This window comes from Ranitomeya imitator, chromosome 1 (genome assembly GCF_032444005.1).
Source record: "Ranitomeya imitator isolate aRanImi1 chromosome 1, aRanImi1.pri, whole genome shotgun sequence".
NCBI lineage: Eukaryota > Metazoa > Chordata > Amphibia > Anura > Dendrobatidae > Ranitomeya > Ranitomeya imitator.
The window spans coordinates 287430648-287449260 of NC_091282.1; the positions used below are offsets into that span (position 1 = coordinate 287430648).

Genomic DNA, 18613 nt, shown 5'->3' on the forward strand with positions numbered 1-18613 from the left:
AGCATCATATTGCAGCATAGTGAGCATTTCTATAAATCCCATCTACTGCGCTTCTAATGTAGAACCAGCATTTTGGACGCAGCGCAGGCGAGCTGCTCTTCCTGATTGTTGGCACATAGCCTCATGGTTTTTCTGCATTCAGCATTTACTAATAAGACGTATGACAATTCAATATGTAGCAGTCATCGGTCAAACAAAGTGCAAGACTGCATACACCTTAGTACAAACTGCATCCACTACAAAAACAAAATACGGTAAACTCTTACCCATATTTCCCCATGTGAGATACCACCAGGGATGTGGAGCCAAACCTCCGACTCCTCAGTTTCCCTAAGGCCCCTTTCACACATCAGTTTTTTGCCATCAGTCGCAATCCTTTGAATTTTGAAAAAAAAAACGGATCCGGTGACTGATGCCGCCGGATCTGTTTTTTTTTCTCATAGACTTGTATTAGCGACAGATGGTCTCACGTTTCATCTGTCTTTCGCCGGATAAGTCAAAAATTGTTTGTCCGGCGGCCGGAGACAATGGACATAGTAACGTTTTTTGTTCCTGTCAAAAAAACGGACAGCGACGGATCCGTTGTCGTCCGTCATTTGCTAGAATGGAAGCCTATGGCGCCGGATCCGTCAAATGACGGAATCCGGCGACTGATTCCGGGTTTTTTTTTTATAACTGAGCATTCTACGATCCAATTAGCCCGATCCGCTAGTCGGATCCGTCGAAAAAATGAATCTGTCGCATCAGTTTTTCACAATCTGCGACGTCGAGCCAACGGATTGTGACTGACAGCAAAAAACTGATGTGTAAAAGGGGCCTTACTCCGACCCACAGCCCTGCCTCACTACTGAGCATGTACATAAAGTGCAAGCACAGATTCATCTTAACTAAAACCGAGATCCTTCGATCAAAAACAGAACAAACATTTATAAGACATTTCATAATTTTCCCAAATTCTTACGAAATTATTCACAGCACATCCTGCATTATACTACTGTACCCAATTTATTATATATTTTAGGAATCTCAGTCGGTCCATTTTATACCGACTCTGACACGCCACCAAAATGGACACCGACTCCACAGCACTGGATACCACGGCAGCAGTCCCAGCGCAAGGGAAACATAGGTAAGAGATGATTTTGTTTTTTTTGTGGTGGATGCAGTTTGTACCAATCAGTCTTGCACTTATCTTTGTTACAACGGAAGCCATATTGGCAAAGACCGATGACTGCTACATATTGAATTGTCATACGTCTTATTAGTTTTTCTGCATTCACCATGCTAATAAAGACGATTCTTATTTAAGCACTAGCACTTTATAGAGTTCTCTATGCAATCGCATACTCTTCCTGTCTCAATATTCATGTGTTGAGTACATGCCATTAATATCCGAGTCCTTTTACTATCGATCCTGTATTGACATATTTTTATATATGTGTGTATGTGTATAAACATATATATACACTTATGTGCAATAGGCATACAAGTAATGTTTTACCATCACTGGAACTAGGATTTACCTCCACACAGTTATCACAGACGCTGCAGTGTGAGCAGCGAGGGGGCCGGTAAAAGTGACACGTGGCGCACCACTTCATCCGTACTTGTATTCTTTTGATCTCCACATTCTTGTAGAGCGGAGCTCTGAAGTCATCATCCTTGTCTTCATCTTCATCAGCTTATTAGGTAAAAAAATAACAGAATCAAGAAGGCCCTTCATCAGGGAGCACAGACCATCCACATACAATGGGGAACCAGCTAAGGACCATAATGAAACTACTCAGGCTTCATGCACATGGCAGTGCCAAGTACACAAAGTCCATACAGCAGAACATGTGGCACCATCATCTCCTCTCGGTGTGCCACAATATCGTGTATCCCTATGGATATATTTTTCACTAGAGGCCATGTTTAGGGGAGAATACTTCCAAAATAAGGTGTATAATGGAGCACTGCAATGGTTCATAATGAAATCAGAGGCACACAGATACAATAGATGGCCTTAGGCTACGTTCACATTTGCGTTGTGCGGTGCTGCGTCGGCGACGCAACGCACAACGCAAACGAAAACGCATGCAAAACGCATTGTTTTGTGACGCATGCGTCCTTTTTTGGCATGATTTTGGACGCAAAAAAAATGCAACTTGCTGCGTCCTCTGCGCTCTGACGCGTGCGCCAAAAAAGACGCATGCGTCACAAAACGCAATGCAACGCATGTCCATGCGCCCCCATGTTAAATATAGGGGCGCATGACGCATGCGTCGCCGCGGCTGCGCCCCCGACGCAGCCCGGCAGAACGCAAATGTGAACGTAGCCTTAGACACTGTAGTGTGCTGGTCTCAGATTTGGAACACATATTGAGCCGTAATTCGACCATAATTACAGCCGGTAATACATCTAGGGCTTTTCTGCTCATTTTATGAACTACAGAATTACGGTACATAATTTTATCAGGCAAGTGTTTCAGGCAAAATAAATTGTTCTCTGTAGAGTGGCTAAAATATTTCTGCTCTTAAAACAGTAAAATCAGATTTGGGGGAAAAAAGTGACCGATTAAGGAGAGAAACTTGTATACAAGAAAAATGTGGATCTGGATCAGACCTTGCAGTGTACGTTATATGACAGCGCTGCCCCACACAATAAGTTAAAGAATCTCTCCTCCCATCAACATTTTTGTATTTTTATCCTATTAATATATTGCAGTCATCATATTATATAGCACTTTGTACTTACAATTGCTCATTTTGCCTTTCTACATAGCCAATTCTTCTCTTTTCTCGGCTTTATGTAGAAACAGGAAGTCTCTTTTCCCTACATTTATCATCCCCTCTTCAACTCCGGACCCAGCTACTCCCTCCTCTCCCTGCCAGTGACTTTTGCAGTGATTTATGAATCATACAGGGAAAATGGACCTTCTGTTTCTACGTAGAACTTCTAATCACGTGATATCATAGACCTAAAGAGAAGAATTAGCTGGGTAGAAATGCAAAATAAGCAATTGTAGAGTACACAGTGCAATATAATATGGTGACTGCAATATATTAAGAGGATACAAATTTTGATGGGAGTGCTTCCTTAATGAATCAGAAACATTACTTGATCATACAGGAAGGATAAAAAAAAAAAAACCCATACATTTGCCATAATACGGCTTTTGAGGTCACAAAGCAAGTAGTCTTCACAAGACGTAGGATTACTACATTATTTTATTGGTAATAGTAAAATTAGATACTCATTATTTAATTACGTGTGTTCATGGTAAATGTTCGCTCATGTAATATACGCTGTGCACTAAACGACGCCTAGTCTAATCCCAGAAGTGGTTATGTAATGAATTCATAGTTTTTATAGTTTCATTTTAAAAAGATGATTAATAATTTTGGAAAATAACCACCTTTTTCCCTATTGGGCCTAGCAATTTACTTTGGAGAGGTCTAATCATTTCTATTAAGAGGTTTTTTTTTTTAACTTTAAAAACCTTTGTTATACAATGTGGTAGCACAGGGTTAATCTTCAGCAGGAAAAGACTTGCTAGTTAGGGTAACTTTGGCAAAATGATTCTCTTTGTGCTGAGCAAAGGCCTGCGTCCTGCTAATCCCACAGCCTCACTGTCTTATTAATATTGATTGCATGGAGCCAGGATGGGTTCAGCACGAGGTCTTATGATGCGAGGCAGTATACAAGGCAGATGGGAGTCAGCAGACACAATCCCTGCAGATAAATATTTAACAGGTACTAGAAGATTCAGAACGACACGTTATAATAAACACTAAAAATGGCCGCTTCATCTGCATCGTAAATCTCGCATAAGGTCACTCCATCTGCGCAGCAAAATTGCATCAAAAGTTACCTCTCGGGAAGATACCAGGATCCATGAAGGTCGCCATGCTGAAATTTGCCAACACAAAGAGGAACACGAGCCCATTGTACACTGGGATAGCTGGGGAGATTTCTCTAGTTAACCAGGGGCACCTAAGGCAAGAAAAAAAGAGAAGATGTGGTTTATAATGTTATTTTATTAAACAGTAAATTCTAATTTGGAATCTAAGAATTCTGGGAATTGTTCCCCACCGAAGGCTGCAATATAGCAGGTTTCAATAATACACAAACAGTATGTCATATTGCAACCTCAAAATAAAAACAACACAATTAATAAAAACAATAAAAGTAAACAAATAGTAATAAATAAAAAACACTTATATTAAAATTAACAGTAATAAATAATAAACATCGAGAAGAAGAAATAATAAGCGGAAGCATACAGCTGTTGATTTATTGCGGTACATATCGCAGCCCAAGCAGAGACCTGTATTTTCAGCACAGCTATTTTTTATTGCTCGTGGGGTCCCAGAAACTTATGTATGGGGGTTATTTAGTTTTTGTTTTCATTTGGAACCGATAGATGTAAGGACCTGGTATTGCTGTATCGGAGAGCAGATCTTGGGTATGTTTGCAGTACAAAGACAATTAAGAGCCCAGGAGGCTAGTAGCTGAACTAAGTGGTTGTGACAATTGTAACCTTCTCATATCAGTACAAATGCCTCTCGATCCCTCAAGGCCACAGTGAGGCGACCTCTTCGCCTGTTCTCAGATTGAATCCAACATATGAATACTGACAGCCGCATGGGAAGGTAAAAATTGCCATATGCATGCACAAAGCACAGTGCCAGCCGGGGGAAGAGACTCTGGAGGACAGGTGTCCATTACAGGAACAACAAAACTGAAGAGAAGCGGCAGCTTGTAAATCATGCTACAAAAGCACATAGCAGTGTATGGCCAACACGGCATGTTTATTTCAATGGGAGGAGGAAAAAACGATCCAGGCCTTCTGGCAGCAGCCTATGGCGGCATGTCGAAGTGCAACACATTGCATGCCCACATTACCGCCATTCCCTCCCAACATCTGCCACTGGGAACAGCTACCAGGCCTCCTATTAGATCGCTCTCTGGTCCTGACAGAACTGGGCGGTTTGGTCAACTTAAATTGATTTTAAGGGATAAACTTCTACCTGGTGCACTGCAGAATAATTATTTCAATATATTCCCATTAAAAGAAAAAGTTAAATGTATGTATTTTGTCGTAATAGTTTTCATATAGTTCTCTAATCGTTTTTCATTAAAAATGCACATTGCTGACTGCAGAAAGATTAACCAAATACGTATAGGGTCCCCGACAGACAAAGATCCAGCATGTCCGAGTTTGGATTTTTGTTTTCTAAAGTGATGGAGTTCTCCTCTGTATGGGAGAGTCAGGCTATACAGGCCGGTCAAACAAGTGTAGGGAAGAGGGGGGTTGCTTAATAAACCATCAGAAAATCCCACAGAAGTTGCTCACAAACTATGATCTGTCTTTTAGGGAGCTCCTCTCTGCTGATGTATGACCACAGAATTCATCAAAGACTAGCAAAAAGTTCATGATCAGCGAAGAGAGTTCAGTAAAAGACAAACACAAGACTTACAAATTTTGGCAGAATTAGTTTCTTGATAGATTTTTAGTTAACTCATACTGGAGTCAAATTAGCAAAAAATAATTTTTTTCCTCCCAAATATATGCATTTAAATTTAAAAAAAAAAATGCCCCCAAAAAGGGCCGGATCCAGGTTTTCCGTGGGTCCCTTTAATTCATACCACGATTTATGATGCACAGATACGGCAGAGAAATATAAGTAGAGTACAAGGCCAAAGATTTCACTTACTTCTTACATTACATGAGTGATATCTATTGTACATTCTACAATAGCACAGTCAGGTGAATCCACGCAGCGCACAGTTCGTACAATGGGGGGATTCAAAATTCTGCAGTCACACAGATTGACTTCAGGCTTTTCATTTTAGACCGGACAGTATAATCCTCCATACAGTATTATAGGCACCACACAGTCCTAAATACAGTATTATGGGCACCATATATTGCTCCCAGGGCTGAGGAGTCAGCCAAACCTCTGACTCCAACTCAGACTCCTCTATTTCCATCAAATCAACTCCAACTCCCTCATATCAGGGCTGTGGAGTCAGTAAGCCAAACCTCCGACTCAAACTCCTCAATTTACATGACACCGACTCCAACTCCACCAAAATGGGCTCCAACTCAGAGACTCCGAGTCCACAGCTCTGATTGCTCCACACAGTATTATGGGCCCCTTATAGTGCTACACACAGTATAATAGGCTCCATAAATAAAAAATAAAGAATCAAATACTTCTCCTCGATATGTTCCAGTCTCCTCAGCATCTTCTGCCTCTCTGCAGTGCTCCGCACAGAAGGCGCGCTGTAGTGATGTCATCCCGCTCTCTGCGCTGCGACGTCACAGAGAGCCAGAAGAAACTGAGGAGACCGGAGCAGCAGGAAAAGGGGAGAGGCGAGTATTTGAAACAAATAAAAGTGTGCTGGCACCAGGCCCCCCAGTCTCACTGGCCCCGTAGCGTGACAGCATCCCACACAGTGAGTGGGACCCCCATTTGTCCAGAGCCCGACACCTGCCCGGGTGGTGACGCCGACCCTGCCCCCTAAGGCGTACACATCCATTAAGCATCTGGTTTCAGAATATAGTCACAATGATGCCATTAGAAAACGTCCAATCTATCCATTTCCCAATACATGTGTCATCACAGACATGGGCTGGCGGTAGCATTGCGTTCTAAATTGTAGGGAAGGTTATGGTCCACTAAATGTAGCAATAACAATGAGAGGAGAGTTGGTGTGAGGGATTTGTGGGAAATGTAGTTCAGAGCCTTTGCTGGATCTCCGACCTGCCCACGAGCTGGAAGAGTCAGATGAATGCAACATCACTCAACAATAGAGACCGGGTTATAAATGCCCTCAGTTCAAGACACACACATATATATATGTGTATTGTTCAGTCTACGGGAAAGGACGTGCAGGCAAAATGTTCTGCAGGCCGTGGCTCCTGCATGTGTGTGGAGCCACATGACAGAACGGGCGCAGGATGGCAGCAGCACATGACAGAACGGGCGCAGAATGGCAGCAGCACATGACAGAACGGGCGCAGGATGGGAGCAGCACATGACAGAACGGGCGCAGAATGGCAGCAGCCCGTGTGTGTGTGTGTGTGTGTGTGTGTGTGTGTGTGTGTATATATATATATATATATATATCTATCTATAATCTATAATATAACGCTGGGAGCGTCACTCTGTCTGTCCGAAGCCTTTATAGACTGCGCAGGCGCAAGCGCCTCACTGTCAGCCCCCACATTTAAAGATTGCCTCCTCCTGCATTTTAATGCTTAATTAAAACTTCAGGCGCAAGAACCGTGACCCCGCACTAATGCTCCGCACACATGCAGGAGCCACGGCCTGCAGAACATTTTGCCTACAAGTCCTTTCCCGTAGACTGAACAATACGTTCCATTCTGTTAAACTGAGAACTCCGACATTTACTAATATGCAGAACAGTGAGATCACAGCATGTGCCCTTTACATAGCGCACAGTGACAATTTAATAACATGCATTTCAGCTCATCTAGGGCTTATAGAGACCCTCCATACTAAAGCTGCATTTAAAGAGGTTCCATACATCACACAGGGGCTTTAATGTGCAAATAAAGCTGGGTCATTGCATAATAACTGTATGCTACTCTGAAATATATTACCGAATGTCAAAAGCTCTGATTGCCGTCAGAAAACTGAAACATTCCAGCTTACACTCAGATACTGTGCAGGGAGGGGAGAAGGTGAGCTGTGACCACCTATTGTGAATGCTATGATCTCATATTATCTATATATAGGGGATACCTTTTATTGTAATTCTGCTTGTTATGATAATGACATGATTGGTGAAAAGTGGTCTCCACAAAACAGGAAACGTCACCCTATTCGGCTTACCATCCATGATAAAAAATAATGCAATTTTTGGATTATTTTTTTTAAAGTGATACAGCGGGAAAAAGAAAGTCAAGAAAAGTTTTGGTAAATATGATTGAACATAAAAACTTTAGTTATATAATAATTAATTTTCAGACTACACTCCCTTCAAGCTGCAGAACTACAGGTTGGGTTTTCAGATTCCAAAAGTAAACAATTCATTTATGGACAGCAAGCAGAGATCCTAAAAAAATGAAAGGAACAGTCACAAAAAAAGGAGTTCAAATGCAAAATATAACTTGTCATTAGACAAGTGCAACCTTTTGAAATGGTACTGCATGTAGTGCATGTGTACTCGCAGGGCGCTACTTGCATGTAGTGCATGTGTACTCGCAGGGCGCTACTTGTATTTAGTGCATGTGTACTCGCAGGGCGCTACTTGCATTTAGTGCATGTGTACTCGCAGGGCGCTACTTGCATGTAGTGTATGTGTACTCGCAGGGCGCTACTTGCATTTAGTGCATGTGTACTCGCAGGGCGCTACTTGCATTTAGTGCATGTGTACTCGCAGGGCGCTACTTGCATTTAGTGCATGTGTACTCGCAGGGCGCTACTTGCATTTAGTGCATGTGTACTCGCAGGGCGCTACTTGCATGTAGTGCATGTGTACTCGCAGGGCCCTACTTGCATTTGTGCATGTGTACTCGCAGGGCACTACTTGCATTTAGTGTATGTGTACTCGCAGGGCGCTACTTGCATTTGTGCATGTGTACTCACAGGGCGCTACTTGCATTTAGTGTATGTGTACTCGCAGGGCGCTACTTGCATTTGTGCATGTGTACTCGCAGGGCGCTACTTGCATTTAGTGTATGTGTACTCGCAGGGCCCTATTTGCATTTGTGCATGTGTATTCGCAGGGCGCTACTTGCATTTAGTGTATGTGTACTCACAGGGCACTACTTGCATTTGTGCATGTGTACTCGCAGGGCACTACTTGCATTTAGTGTATGTGTACTCGCAGGGCGCTACTTGCATTTAGCGTATGTGTACTCGCAGGGCGCTACTTGCATTTGTGCATGTGTACTCGCAGGGCACTACTTGCATTTAGTGTATGTGTACTCGCAGGGCGCTACTTGCATTTGTGCATGTGTACTCGCAGGGCACTACTTGCATTTGTGCATGTGTACTCGCAGGGCACTACTTGCATTTGTGCATGTGTACTCGCAGGGCACTACTTGCATTTAGTGTATGTGTACTCGCAGGGCACTACTTGCATTTAGTGTATGTGTACTCGCAGGGCACTACTTGCATTTAGTGTATGTGTACTCACAGGGCACTATTTGCATTTAGTGTATCTGGTTCTGGAACAAAATGTATATTGGTATTTAAAGAAGCAGGGAATATTCTTCAGTTATCATTACATAAATATTAGTCTCGGGAAGCATCATCTCATCCAAACATATACTACACCAATGCGGTACAGAACATTTCCAACAGTGACTGCACAGGAAATAAATGCAATACTCTAAGGAGGAAACGCTTCAAAGTATCAACATGCTTATGCCATGACATCAGTGCTGGAAAGTGATACAGAATAGTGGAGAAAAACAAACATCTGCCCTCTATGTAAATACATCAATCATGTGTAATGAAGGTATTAAAATGCTCATGCAGAAGAAAGACCCCCAGAACAGCTACATGGGAAGATGTACTCCATCACTTGTCTTGAACACTTCTTTTTCTACTCAAATAGTCAGTATAGTCAGCACGTGCATACATTATTCTAACCAGCTCAGGAAACATACACATTTATTAACCGGACCTGGAACCAGGATCATTATACAGAAGGGTAACTTGCGCGAGTCTCTAGCCTCAATACCCGGCACTCGGGACCAGAAATACATGCAGCTGAACGCTCCGGTCCCGAGTGCCGGCGGCAGTGCCGGGTATCGATGCGCGAGTTTCTCGCATCACACTCGCAAGTGATACCCCGGCCTAACATGCCAGATCTTGTGCTTTCACTGTGATAGGGTGCAAAACACTATAGGGCTGGCACCACCAGAAGAATAGTATTAAATAAAAAAAAAATGGGATTGACAAAGTACATACTAGAAGAAAACATGCAAAAATTAAAGAAAAAGAAGTACGCGAACAGCAAGGATTACCAATTAAAAAGGTATTATTTATTTAATATCCCAACTCCAAGTAATAAAAAACAATTAAAAAAAATGTAACAAGTCACAACTGACTAGTACCAACCAGTACACTCTGGAATAAGAGAACACTCCCTCGTTGTGATCGTGGCAATGGAGGGTTGTGAAATCTGATGCTGTAAGCCAGGATTGCACCATCTGGAGGTTTAGTCTGACTTTTGCTAAAAAGTTGCGCCTCTTTGGGGGGACTTTAGGATTTTTCTGAACACTAATATTAACTAATATATAGAAAAAAAAATCATCATTCCGAGGCAGCCTACCCTTATTAAACAAAAAACAGACTGGTGATAGGTGCACTTTAAGCGCATCAGTTTTCTACAAGAATGACTACTTAAAGGGAACCTGACATCAGGAAAAGACATATTAATATGACCCCATGCTCCTACAAGCCACTGAATGATAATGTTAAGGTTCTTTCTAGCTAAGCTGTATGATTAGTTGTTGCGGCATAGTTATAACATAAAAATATAGATACTTGTGTGAAAAACCATTCGGTCACCGAGGCTTCCTGGTAAATGTGTCCATTCTCTTTTGATTGATTGTTCCATGGTATGGCTACGTCAGACCAGATATTTTTGATATCCTGCCCATTTCAGGATTTTAGGCTGAGAACGCACAGCGCGTCGAGGAGAATACCGCCCAGCCTTACCAAGCTGACTGGACATGTCACGACCAGGAGTGGCAGGCGGGACAGATCTGGATCAGGGGCAGTAAGAGTGGCGAGGCTGAGGAGTATACACCTCAAGTCACAATGCATGACGGGGGCATTCTGAGCCCGGACCCCAAGAGTATTCAGGAGAATACAGAAACGTCAGAATGACGTCGCCATACTGTGGAGTAATCAATGACAAGAGAGTGGCCAGGATGCCAATGACGGTTTTTCACACAAAGAGGCACATTTTTATTTTCTAACAATGCCACAACTGATAATACGACTTAGCTAGAAACAATATTATCATCACTCAATTGCCTGCAGGAACTTGGGGGTAATACAATCTGCGGATGACCGCTTCCTTTTAGGCTTTATTTAGACAAGACCCTTTTTATATCCATGCCAAGGCATCATCAGGTACCCAAATAGCCCCTCAGAGCTGCCAGGCATTCGGCCTGAGATTCCAACACTCTGTGATAGCTTGGTCTTGGAGAATATGCAGTGTACAGTACTTGTAATCTCATTTAGTATCACCATCAATAACATTGGACATTGCAGACATGGAGATTACACACACGGATAGCAAAACCGAATACGTTTGCCAGAGAAAAAAGCATTGTCAAATCCCATTAGGTATAACGTCTGCAGAAGTAAGCAGTGAAAGAGTTAAGGACTTGGTGCACAGAATAGCACAGCCTGACTATGAAAGGCCAGCAACCCACACACAGCAGACAATACATGGGCAGGCAGAACCTACACACTGTCTCCCTGCATTAAGAGGCCGAACAGATTAATAATACTGAAGGGTCACCCTACAGAAGGATGGGGGCCGAGGCGTTCACTTTCATTAACCTCTCATGCACTGTCTCCGCATGGACACAACTGACTTGCAATGCTTTGCTGCATACAGTACTGCTCCAAGGGATCAGTCTATGGGTTAATCAGTTTAGAGAATATAATTAGTGACATGACAATCATAGCAGCCAACGGCGAGAGATGTACAAACAAAAAATACCCACATTTTGGCCTTTCTAACAAGGACTGGCAGCTTCACAATGGCATTTTCCTGTTGCATCAGGATCCTGTTGCTTTCTGACAGCAAGAATAGTTTGGTTGTCTGAGCAATTCCTGTTCTCCAAAATATCAAAACCCAGATGGAAACTTATTGGTGGTCTCATTATAAATAAGCTTTAATAGCTCCGATTAGGACAAAAGCCATGATGCCAGTGGTGATCAGAGCAATATTAAACTTATTGTCATAGCAAAAGTTTATTCACTTAAACCGGACCCTATCAATGCAAACCGGACCCCATCAATGCAAACCGGACCCATCATTGCAAACCGGACCCATCATTGCAAACCGGACCCCATCAATGCAAACCGGAGCACATCAATGCAAACCGGAGCCCATCAATGTAAACCGGAGCCCATCAATGTAAACCGGACCCCATCAATGCAAACCGGACCCCATCAATGTAAACCGGACCCCATCAATGCAAACCGGACCCCATCAATGTAAACCGGACCCCATCAATGCAAACCGGAGCCCATCAATGCAAACCGGAGCCCATCAATGTAAACCGGACCCCATCAATGCAAACCGGAGCCCATCAATGCAAACCGGACCCCATCAATGCAAACCGGACCCCATCAATGCAAACCGGACCCCATCAATGCAAACCGGAGCCCATCAATGTAAACCGGACCCCATCAATGTAAACCGGACCCCATCAATGTACACCGAACCCTATCAATGAAAACTGGACCCCATCAATGTGAACCGAATCCCATCAATGTGAAACAGACACTTAGATCAAGCACCAGCCCACGGGTCATCCATGTAGTCAGTAGGGAAACCAAGCTTGAAAACAAAAAATTACAACAGGACATAACGCCATTATTGCTAAGCCTTTGTTCATTGGGAGACTAAAAAAATCCTGTAAAAAAAATAAATAAATAACTGGTGCCTAAGGTGCCAGCGTTTTTTCAGTCAAGTGACTGATCCATGCAAACCTTAACCTACATTACAAATCCTCATATTATAATATTTTGGGTTGTTCTCAAGTTCATTTTTCAATCTGCAAACAAAAAGAAAAAAACAGAGAAAGGTCCAAACTTGATCAAGTCATTTATCAAAATTATCCATGCAAGTCAAAATTTGACAGTAATTGATGAAATCCTAGCGATGTCTGTTTTTTTTTTTTTTTTACAAACTAGATAAAAAAAACAATGAGATGCTAAAAAAAACTGACATGTAAGCAGCATTTACACTGCAAAATGTTGCTAAAGGCTAATTTTGTGATTATCTTTGGAGTGTAAACAGGCTGCCGATCACCTGGTGAACAAGCAAAACGCTCATTTATTGGATGGAATAATCTTTTGTGCAGCACAAAAGGTAATCGGTCTCGGCGGCATGTGATCGTAAGTACACAAGACTCGAGCTGGTGAGAAATATAGCCGCCTACGCACACACAGTGAGCTTAAGGTACCGTCACACTAGACGATATCGCTAGCGATCCGTGACGTTGCAGCGTCCTGGCTAGCGATATCGTCCAGTGTGACAGGCAGCAGCGATCAGGCCCCTGCTGTGCTGTCGCTGGTCGGGGAAGAAAGTCCAGAACTTTATTTGGTCGCTGGACTCCCCGCAGACATCGCTGAATCGGCGTGTGTGACACCGATTCAGCGATGTCTTCACTGGTAACCAGGGTAAACATCGGGTAACTAAGCGCAGGGCCGCGCTTAGTAACCCGATGTTTACCCTGGTTACCATCCTAAAAGTAAAAAAAACAAACACTACATACTTACCTACAGCCGTCTGTCCTCCAGCGCTGTGCTCTGCTCTCCTCCTGCACTGACTGTGAGCGTTGGTCAGCCGGAAAGCAGAGCGGTGACGTCACCGCTCTGCTTTCCGGCCGCTGTGCTCACACATACAGTACAGGAGGAGTGCAGAGCACAGCGCGCTGGAGGACAGACGGCTGTAGGTAAGTATGTAGTGTTTGTTTTTTTTACTTTTAGGATGGTAACCAGGGTAAACATCGGGTTACTAAGCGCGGCCCTGCGCTTAGTTACCCGATGTTTACCCTGGTTACCGGCATCGTTGGTCGCTGGAGAGCGGTCTGTGTGACAGCTCTCCAGCGACGCTGCAGCGATCCGGATCGTTGTCGGTATCGCTGCAGCGTCGCTAAGTGTGACGGTACCTTTACATATACTGATCAGTGTGCAATGTTTGCTTTGGTCGGCCTGTGTAAACAGGCAAATGACCACTGATTGGCGGTTGTACCACACCACCGGCCAGTCTGTGTAAGGCTATGTGCACAAGTTGCGGATTAGGCTTAGGAATTTCTGGTGTGGATTCTGCCTCTCCTGGCAGAAAACGCACCTGCGGATTTGTCGCGTTTTTTTGTGCGGATTTGCTGCGTTTTTTACCCCTTTGGTTTTCTATAATGGAATGGGTATAAAAACGCTGCAGATTCACAAAAAAGAAGTGACATGCTACTTCTTTTAAACCGCAGCATTTCCGCATTTTTTTTTCTCATTGATTTACCGGTGCATTGTACTGTAACTCAATTGCGGATCTGCAGCGTTTCTGCACTGCAAAAAACGCTGCAGATCCGCAGAGAATCCGCAACGTGTGCACATAGCCTAAACCTTTAGACCAAACACTAATGAAAATCTAATACAAAACATTGGGAAAAACACAGCATTTTTTCATGTACATAAATAAATAACTGATGTGTGATAGTAGCCGTTAAACAATGCAACAATATTATTCGGCTATGTTCACACTCAGTGTTTTTGAAGTGAAAACTGTTTGCAAAAATGCTCCATTTTGGGGAAATTTTTCTTTTCGTGAAGCAGTTTTGAGGAGTTTTGGAACAGGTTTTTACAGCCTTTTGATTTCACATTGCCTAGGTTGGATAGGTTTCTTTCAGGATCGGCTTCAAAGTAGTAACGTGCACTTTTATTTTTTCCACCAGGAGTGTTTCAAATGGTCTTCAGGAAATTAAAAAAAAAAAAAAAAGGCGTCATATGAACAGCAAAGTGAATTTGACAAAAAAAAGAAAGGTAGAATTCTCAAAGCAATTTTGAGGAGTAATTTTGATAGAATTTGCTCCAACAACAAAAAAAAAAAAGGAAAAAACCCAAAACCCTCTGTATGAACGTAGCTTTAGACAGGGTATGTTTTCACCATGTTAAAACGTCAATGATTTTTGAAAATTTCGAAACATTTCATGACGGACGTTTATTATTCATTTATAGTTATGTCTGGGCATTTTTCCAACCATTTTGAGTCATATTAAAAAGTCAACTAAAACAAGACCGGTCCATCAAACTCTACCTTCCTTTCCTTATTAATTATACATTATTTATTGCTACATTATTTATAGCTCTTGAGACCAACGGTTCGGAGAAAAGCATCTAAAGCTCCTTTCAATGGTGACACAGTAGTTACCATAACTTCCACTTGTGATGGCATATTCCGCAGTCTAACTTCTGTTACTGTAAAAAGAACCATTTCCTACACAGATGTCTAAATCACCTTCCCTCCACGTGAACTAAGGCTATGTGCCCCCTCCCCCCCCCCCCCCCCCCGTGGCTATGATCGCTCTGATTGGCTATTGAAAGTGAAACTGCCAATCAGAGCAATTTGTAATATTTCACCTAAAAACTGGTGAAATATTACAATCCAGCCATGGCCGATGCTGCAATATCATCGGCCATGGCTGGAAGCACCGGTGTACCAAACCCGCACCCCCCACCGATCGCCCCCCCAGCCCTCCGATCTATGTTCCGCTCCCCTCCGTGGTGTGCTCCGCTCCCCCGTCCTCCTGCCCGCTCCCCCCGTGCTCCGATGCCACCCACCCGTGCTCCGACACGCCCCCAACCCCCCCCCCCCCCGTGCCCTGATCTCCACCCCCCGTGATAAAACATCACAGTGATCAAAATAAAAAAAAAAGTAAGTGACTTCCCCCCCTTTATCACCCCCATAGGTAGGGACAATAATAAAATAAAGAATTTTTTTTTTCCACTACAGTTAGAACTAGGGTTAGGGATGTGCACACGTATTCTGGTCCGCTGCGGATTTATCGCGGTTTTTCTGCAGTTTTCTATTGGAGCAGTTGTAAAACCGCTGCGGAATCTGCAGAAAGAAGTGAAATGTGTGGAATGTAAACCGCTGCGTTTCCGCGCAGTTTTTTCCGCAGCATGTGCGCAGCGGTTTTTGTAAACTCATGGGAAACTGCTGCGGACCCGCAGCGGCGTAAACGCTGTGGATCTGCAGCGTTTTCCGCATCGTGTGCACACACCCTTAGAATTAGGCTATGTGCACACGGTGCGGATTTGGCTGCAGATCCGCAGCGGATTGGCCGCAGCGGATTCGTAGCAGTTTTCCATCAGCTTTACAGTTCCATGTAAACCTATGGAAAACCAAATCCGCTGTGCCCATAGTGTGGAAAATACCACGCGGAAACGCTGCGTTGTATTTTCCGCAGCATGTCAATTCTTTGTGCGGATTCCGCAGCGTTTTACACCTGTTCCTCAATAGGAATCCGCAGGTGAAATCTGCACAAAAAACACTGGAAATCCACGGTAAATCCGCAGGTAAAACACAGTGCCTTTTACCCGCGGATTTTTCAAAAATGGTGCGGAAAAATCTCACACGAATCTGCAATGTGGGCACATAGCCTTAGGGTTAGGGTTGGAATTAGAGTTAGGGTTGGAAATAGGGTTAAGATTAGGCTTGTGGTTTAGGGTTATGGTTAGGTGTGTGTTGGGGTTAGGGTTGTGGTTAGGGGTGTGTTGGGGTTAGGGTTTGGATTAGGGTTATGGTTAGGGTTGGGATTAGGGTTAGGGTTAGGGGTGTGTTGGGGTTAGGGCTGTGGTTAGGGGTGTGTTGGGATTAGGGTTGTGATTAGGGTTATGGCTAGAGTTGAGATTAGGGTTAGGCCGGCGTCACACCATCGTATTGCATCCGATGCAAGAGCATCGGATGCGATATGCTAATGACACTCGGCTCCTGCTCGCAGCAGAGCAGGAGCCGAGTGTCATGCGTCTATGCTCCGATTCTCTCGCACAGGGAGGATTGGAGCACAGCTGCGGAGGAGGCGGAGAAATTAATTTCTCCATCTCCTCCATTGCCGGAGTCCGCTTATAACGCACAACACTCAGATGATATCCGAGTGGTGTGCGCTGTCTCACTCGCACCCATAGGCTTATATGGGTGCGAGTGAGCCGAGAGTTTTCCTCGGTGAGCCGAGAGTTTTCCTCGGTCCGAGACAATCGCAGCATGCTGCGATTGTCTCGGACCGAGGAAAACAGCCGACAAAAAGTCGGCTGCTGGGAGCGGCCCCATATGTTAACATTGGTCCGAGTGCAATGCGACTTTTTATCGCATTGCACTCGGCCGTTTTAAACGCCAGTGTGACGCCGGCCTTAGGGGTGTGTTGGGGTTAGTGTTGGAGTTAGAATTGAGGGGTTTCCACTGTTTAGGCACATCAGGGGTCTCCAAACGCAACATGGCGCCACCATTGATTCCAGCCAATCTTGCGTTCAAAAAGTCAAATGGTGCTCCCTCCCTTCCGAGTCCCGACGTGCGCCAAAACAGTGGTTTACCCCCACATATGGGGTACCAGCATACTCAGTGCAAACTGGGCAACAACTATTGGGGTCCAATTTCTCCTGTTACCCTTGTGAAAATAAAAAATTGCTTGCCAAAACATCATTTTGAGGAAAGAAAAATTATTTTTTTATTTTCACGGCTCTGCGTTGTAAACTTCTGTGAAGCACTTGGGGGTTCAAAGTGCTCACCACATATCTAGATAAGTTCCTTGGGGGGTCTAGTTTCCAAAATGGGGTCACTTGTGGGGGGTTTCTACTGTTTAGGCACATCAGTGGCTCTGCAAACGTAACATGATGCCCGCAGACCATTCCATCAAAGTCTGCATTCCAAAACGTCACTACTTCCCTTCTGAGCCCCGACGTGTCCCCAAACAGTGGTTTACCCCGACATATGGGGTATCAGCGTACTCAGGACAAACTGGACAACAACTTTTGGGTTCCAATTTCTCCTGATACTCTTGTGAAAATAAAAAATTGCGGGCTAAAAAATAATTTTTGAGGAAAGAAAAATGATTTATTATTTTCACGGCTCTGCGTTATAAACTTCTGTGAAGCACTTGGGGGTTTAAAGTGGTCACCGCACATCTAGGTTAGTTCCATGGGAGGTCTAGTTTCCAAAATGGGGTGACATGTGGGGGAGCTCAAATGTTTAGGCACACGGGGGCTCTCCAAATGTGACATGGTGTCAGCTAACGATTGGAGCTAATTTTTCATTCAAAAAGTCAAATGGTGCTCCTTCCCTTCCAAGCCCGGCCGTGTGCCCAAACAGTGGTTTACCCCCACATGTGAGGTATCACTGTAAGCAGGAGAAATTGCACAATAAATTTTAGGATCCATTTCATCCTGTTGCCCATGTGGAAATGAACAAATTGAGGCCAAAATAAATTTTTTGTGAAAAAAAGTACTTTTTCATTGTTACGGATCAATTTGTGAAGCACCTGGGGGTTCAATGTGCTCACTATGCATCTAGATAAGTTCATTGGGGGGTCTAGTTTCCAAAATGGGGTCACATGTGGGGGAGCTCCAATGTTTAAGCACACAGGGGCTCTCCAAACGCGACATGGTGTCCGCTAACGATTGGAGCTAATTTTTCATTCACAAAGTCAAATGGCGCTCCTTCCCTTCCGAGCCCTGCCGTGTGCTTAAACAGTGGTTTACCCCCACATGTGAGGTATCAGTGTACTCAGGAGAAATTGCCCAACACATTTTAGGATCCATTTTATCCTGTTGCCCATGAGGAAATGAACAAATTGAGGCTAAATGAAATTTTTTGTGAAAAAAAGTACTTTTTCATTTTTACGGCT

The 18613-nt window shown here is 43.8% G+C and overlaps 1 protein-coding gene across 3 annotated transcripts in view; it reads right to left on the minus strand.

Moving 5' to 3' along the window:
* Positions 1–18613, minus strand: part of ZDHHC8 (zinc finger DHHC-type palmitoyltransferase 8) — a 119964-nt gene that overhangs the window by 47100 nt on the left and 54251 nt on the right. For all 3 annotated transcript variants that reach the window (XM_069756106.1, XM_069756107.1, XM_069756108.1), the window contains exons 2-3: positions 3854–3975; positions 1524–1681 (exon numbers count right to left, since the gene is read on the minus strand). In XM_069756106.1, the coding sequence (XP_069612207.1) occupies positions 1524–1681; positions 3854–3975 (280 nt within the window). The remainder of the gene's footprint in view (positions 1–1523; positions 1682–3853; positions 3976–18613) is intronic.